The 6,000-nt window shown below is 39.2% G+C and overlaps 1 protein-coding gene across 3 annotated transcripts in view; it reads left to right on the forward strand.

Annotated features, from left to right (window-relative positions):
* Positions 1-6,000, forward strand: part of card11 (caspase recruitment domain family, member 11) — a 112,004-nt gene that overhangs the window by 97,949 nt on the left and 8,055 nt on the right. For 2 of the 3 annotated variants that reach the window (XM_061973996.2, XM_061973997.2), the window contains one exon: positions 4,429-4,543. In XM_061973996.2, the coding sequence (XP_061829980.2) occupies positions 4,429-4,543 (115 nt within the window). The remainder of the gene's footprint in view (positions 1-4,428; positions 4,544-6,000) is intronic. The other variant, XM_061973998.2, reaches the window with a different exon arrangement.

Here is a 6,000-nt window from a genome sequence, read left to right on the forward strand (position 1 = left end):
GTTAATCCTACATATGTGTCGGATGTGTTAATGTCCTTGCGTATTACCTTAGATTGGTAGACAACTGATGTTTGTAAGCACCCCCCGTTGAGAGGGCAATCAGGTTTCTTTCGACAATTACATCCTTTGTTGGTTTTGGAGTCGTTCTGTCTGAGGGCCGACGGCTCATTTGCAATTGTTTTGTTGTGGTTTGAGATGATTTGTCGTATATTGTTCATGCAGCTGTAGCTCAATTTAATGTTGTTCTTGTTGAATACTTTTCTTAGGATGTTGTCTTTGGGAAAGTGTTTGTCAATCAGATTGAGGAATTTGTGTCCAATGTTCGTTGAGACGTTTTTGCTGTATGGGGGGTTGTACCAGATGATGTCGTTCCGTTTTCTGTTCTTTTTTGGCTGGTTTCCTGGCGTGGGTTCATAGGTGAGGGTGAAATTGTATCCGCTTTCATCAAGGGCTTTTTGGTACGGGGGGGTTGCTTGGTCAAATTCAGCTTTGCTAGATGACAGCATCGATAGCCTTTTATTGATTCCGGTAGGTATTCTTTTCGTGGTGGTGGGTGGATGGTTGCTGTCATGGTGCACGTATTGGAGTGTTGTGTTGGGTTTCGTGAATGGTTGGTAGCTGTTATTTCTCAGGTTGAAAGTGACGTCAAGGAAGTTGACGGTTTGCTTGTTGGCTTCAATCGTGATCCGTAGGCCGTTCTCTTTGAAAATTTGGCATATGCGCTTCTTGGTATTCTCGCTGCTCCTTGGCGAGGCGCGACACACTGCCAGTCCGTCATCACGGTAAATACCAAGGTTCAGATTGAGGCTAGCGAGCTGGGAGAGGAGGAAACTCCCAACGAGTTCACACGTTTCTGCTCCGTCAAAACTTCCCATAGTGACGTCAAATGTTGCATTGTTCTTTTTTTGCCATGGTGTACTGTTGTGGATGAGAATGGAGTTTTTTGCGTGGATGATGATGTTTCTTTCGTTGCCTGTGATTGAGTCGTAGTCTGAGGCGAAGTCTAGTGCTTGAGTCAGTAGGTCTTGCGTGATGGAAGGGTAAAATTCCTCGATATCAAAGGAGATAAAGTTGTGCTGTTGTTTGTCTTGGATGTTGTTGAACCATTTGATTACTGCTGCTGTATTTCTCCATTGGTTGAGTGGTGTTTTGTCCTTGATTTTTGTGTTGACTCTGTCCAGGATTATTTTGCTGATTTTTCCTATTTCAGATTTAGTTGGGTTTATTAGTCGGCATGTTGGGTTATTTGCGAAGTTGGGTTTGTGGTCCTTCAATGTGATGAAGGCTTCCTTGTTGGCTGTGGCGTCCACCCTGTCCTCAATGTCCAGTTCAGCCGCGATCCTTTTATTTTCCAGGTGGATGTTCTGTAGGATGTTGGGTTGCGCTTTTTTGTATGATTTGGTGATGCTTCTGTCCAGTAAGGTGTGGTGTTCTGGTATGTCCATTCTGTAGAAGTTTGTGGTTTTATCGGCAGCTAAGATGAGGTTGTTTACTTTCTTGATGCGCTCCTCGTCATTTTTCAGCTTGGTGAGGAGTGGGTTGCGGATTGGCTTGAATTTGACTGATTGTATCATTTTGAGCATGTCGTTCTCAAAATCCGTTAGTTCCTCAACTGTGGGTGGGTTCTTGGTAGATTTGAATCCGTAAGTTTCCTTTTGCATTCCTTTTGTTTCAGGGTGGAGGAAAAAATGTGCTTTCCACCGCATCCTTCTTAGGAAGTGTTCCGTCTTTTCTATGAGCCTTAGCTTGTAGTCATTCTGCGCGGGTATGGGAATGTTCTTCGTGGAGTAGTCGATGTTGAACTTTTCCATTTCTGATCGTCGTACAGTGCTCAACAAATGTCAATTTGGAGCGGAGTGTATGTCTTAATAAGGTTATCCAAAAAATAGTGCTCGATACCGTAGTATGTATATGTATATATACACACATGTATATGTATATATACACACACATATATATGTATGTATATATACTGTATATATATATATATATATATATATATATATATATACATATGTATGTATGTGTATGTATGTATGTATATATCTGTGACGTGCAGTCAGGGGAAGCAGGTGAGGCGGGGCCTCACGTGCCATCATGGAAAGAAAAAAAAAGTAAAAAAAAAAAAATTGTTATATGTATCCAGTGATTATACTATAAAGTTATTTTCCATTTAACTTCACCAGTTTTAGATTATTTTTATTCAAAATCGCTGAATTTTCACATTTGCCGTTCAAATACTGAGAAGAGACTTGCGGTGAGTCAGCAGCCAGTTGAGGCACTCACTGAGTTGAGCCTCACCATGGATTGTGCAATGCCTCGGCTAACTGCTGGCCTGCTGTGCAGTGAGACCGTATTGCTATATGAATTATATTATACATTTCCATAGTTTAGTTAGCTGAGGTATATAATGTACAGTGTATTTTGTCAACAACTGTATGTGTGTAACGTATTTCTTGTGCTGAGCAATCATAAAACGGCTGCGAAGACGCACTGTGTGAGGCTCGCAGTAATCCCGCCTCCTGGTGGTAGAGGGCGCTAGTGATCCCAGAGATCATTCTTGCGACTACTCGGCTGCAGAAGAAGTGACAAAAAGCAGCAACAATTAGCAGCGATCGTTTATTTTTTCCTCTTGCCTGGACTATTAACATGGAGGATTACATATCTAAAATAAAACAGTTTTCTAAACTGGACTTTCAATCGAAGCAGGAGGTAATACTTAAAGGAAGATCTCCATCGAGACAGAGAGACTTTTAAAACTGAAGAAAGATAAGGAAGACTTCTATAAACAAGGTATCTATGCTTTTGTTCAAAAGGAGCAGCGCATGGACTTCATTTATAAGCAAAGGTAAGACCATAATAACGTTTGTTTTTATTAAATGGGCTTTTTTTGTGCCACAGTTTGTATGTGTAAAGTTAAAGTTAAGTTAAAGTACCAATGATTGTCACACGCACACTAGGTGTGGTGAAATTTGTCCTCTGCATTTGACCCATCCCCTTGATCACCCCCTGGGAGGTGAGGGGAGCAGTGGGCAGCAGCGGCGCCGTGCCCGGGAATCATTTTTGGTAATTTAACCCCCAATTCCAACCCTTGATGCTGAGTGCCAAGCAGGGAAGAATGCTTGTATGAGCTTTTAAACATAACCCGTTAACTGCTGCCAATCAAATGGTGAATAAGATACTCTTTAGAGTTCATATGTTTGTAAATCTGACTGTGATGAAGTCAGTGCCTCACCAGCCATGAACCTCACCGCACGTCACTGGTATGTATGTATGTATATATACATATATATACATACAGTACATACATGTATGTATGTATATATATATATATATATATATATATATATATATATATATATATATATATATATATGCGTGTGTATAAAGTGTATATATATATGTAGGTATATATATATATATATATATATATATATATATATATATATATATATATATATATATATATATATATATATATATATATATATATACATTTATCATTATATATATATATATATATATATATATATATATATATATATATATATATATATATATATATATATATATATACTTTATGTGTATACTGTGTATATGTAGTAGTTATAAAATTGCTGTAGATGTGAACATGCAGACAGTAAACAGGAAGGAAGAAAAACAAAGCTTTAATTCATTATAGTATCTGGTAAAAGTAAGAAAAAAAGGGAGAAAGAACATCATAACTAATTACTTTACAAAGTTTAAAAAAGGGTATGAAGGAAAAGGAACTGTGATAAGGTGATCTGCCATCTATTACTGTTGCCTGGTGCAGAAGAGTCTAAAAAGACAAATGGAAATAATAGTAATCTGTGGTAAAAACATTGTTTGGAAAATACTTCCTGGTTTTATGTTGTTTTTCTTTAGTACCTGCGTTTTAAAAATGCTTATTTGTTGTTTTAGTCACTGATCGGGTTTCAACTACTTTTGCCTGGCTTACCCATTAGAGGGAGACACGTTCTTTCATTCGTCCATTACAGACTGGACCTGAATGAGTGAACATTGTGTCCGTGTTTCTGTTCAATATCCCCCCCTCTACAGGGGTGTAACATATATATGTGTGTGTGTGTGTGTGTGTGTATATGTGTATATATATATATATATATATATATATATATATATATATATATATAAACAGTGTACATTTTCAAAAAAATAAATTGCAGTCTTGGAACGCCTCTAGAAACAAACATTTTGCAGACACACTCAAAAAACGGGTCGTAAAAGTGATTGTGGAGCAAAATGTACACAATACATATTATCTAGACCTCAAGTAAGTGTTTTATATGCAGATTAGAATCATCATGGGTCCCTTTTAAATTCTTCAAATAACAACATTCAAGATTGTAACATTTGAATATGCAGCTTCTTGGGCTTCATGTGTTTTAGCAGTTTGTCAGCAGGACAGACAATAAATACAAGCGGACGAACAGCAGTGAGCGCGTGAGGATCATAACTGCGGGCAGCACAACAAGACAAGGCTTAGACACTCTCAAACCTAAAGGTCAGTGTGAAAGCTTTGAGAGCCGTTCATTGGTGCCATGTCATTTTTCAAGGTCTTTTTCTGAATAGTGCGAGTCCTGCAGGGGCCACTCGTGCCAAGGGAGCTAATGACACCTGATGAATTGAAGACAAAAGATGACAGTTAGAAAGTGTTAGATATAGCTGAATGACAAGCCACCTAAAACAAAGAGTCTTTTCACAGATGAAAATGGAACGACCCATTTTATTGTGAGGATTGTATAATGCTGCGCAATTACTCCCACATGCATGATGACACTTTTGGCATTTGTTGTGGAATCAAGATCCTGCGAGGTTTCGCACCACTGGAATCTGAGCCAACACGCCTCCACCTACACACATTTCTTTTATTCTAACACAGGTCTATTTTTAGTCTGAAAATCTGCCAAGGTACACAATGTTGCGCAATATAACACATGGGTGTCCACATTGGACAAAACAAATTGGCTGGGGGCCAGGCTATATATCTATATCTACAGGTAAAAGCCAGTAAATTAGAATATTTTGAAAAACTTGATTTATTTCAGTAATTGCATTCAAAAGGTGTAACTTGTACATTATATTTATTCATTGCACACAGACTGATGCATTCAAATGTTTATTTCATTTAATTTTGATGATTTGAAGTGGCAACAAATGAAATCCAAAATTCCGTGTGTCACAAAATTAGAATATTACTTAAGGCTAATACAAAAAAGGGATTTTTAGAAATGTTGGCCAACTAAAAAGTATGAAAATGAAAAATATGAGCATGTACAATACTCAATACTTGGTTGGAGCTCCTTTTGCCTCAATTACTGCGTTAATGCGGCGTGGCATGGAGTCGATGAGTTTCTGGCACTGCTCAGGTGTTATGAGAGCCCAGGTTGCTCTGATAGTGGCCTTCAACTCTTCTGCGTTTTTGGGTCTGGCATTCTGCATCTTCCTTTTCACAATACCCCACAGATTTTCTATGGGGCTAAGGTCAGGGGAGTTGGCGGGCCAATTTAGAACAGAAATACCATGGTCCGTAAACCAGGCACGGGTAGATTTTGCGCTGTGTGCAGGCGCCAAGTCCTGTTGGAACTTGAAATCTCCATCTCCATAGAGCAGGTCAGCAGCAGGAAGCATGAAGTGCTCTAAAACTTGCTGGTAGACGGCTGCGTTGACCCTGGATCTCAGGAAACAGAGTGGACCGACACCAGTAGATGACATGGCACCCCAAACCATCACTGATGGTGGAAACTTTACACTAGACTTCAGGCAACGTGGATCCTGTGCCTCTCCTGTCTTCCTCCAGACTCTGGGACCTCGATTTCCAAAGGAAATGCAAAATTTGCATGGTTGGGTGATGGTTTGGGGTGCCATGTCATCTGCTGGTGTCGGTCCACTCTGTTTCCTGAGATCCAGGGTCAACGCAGCCGTCTACCAGCAAGTTTTAGAGCACTTCATGCTTCCTGC

Source organism: Nerophis lumbriciformis, linkage group LG22 (genome assembly GCF_033978685.3).
Source record: "Nerophis lumbriciformis linkage group LG22, RoL_Nlum_v2.1, whole genome shotgun sequence".
Classification (NCBI taxonomy): Eukaryota; Metazoa; Chordata; class Actinopteri; order Syngnathiformes; family Syngnathidae; genus Nerophis; species Nerophis lumbriciformis.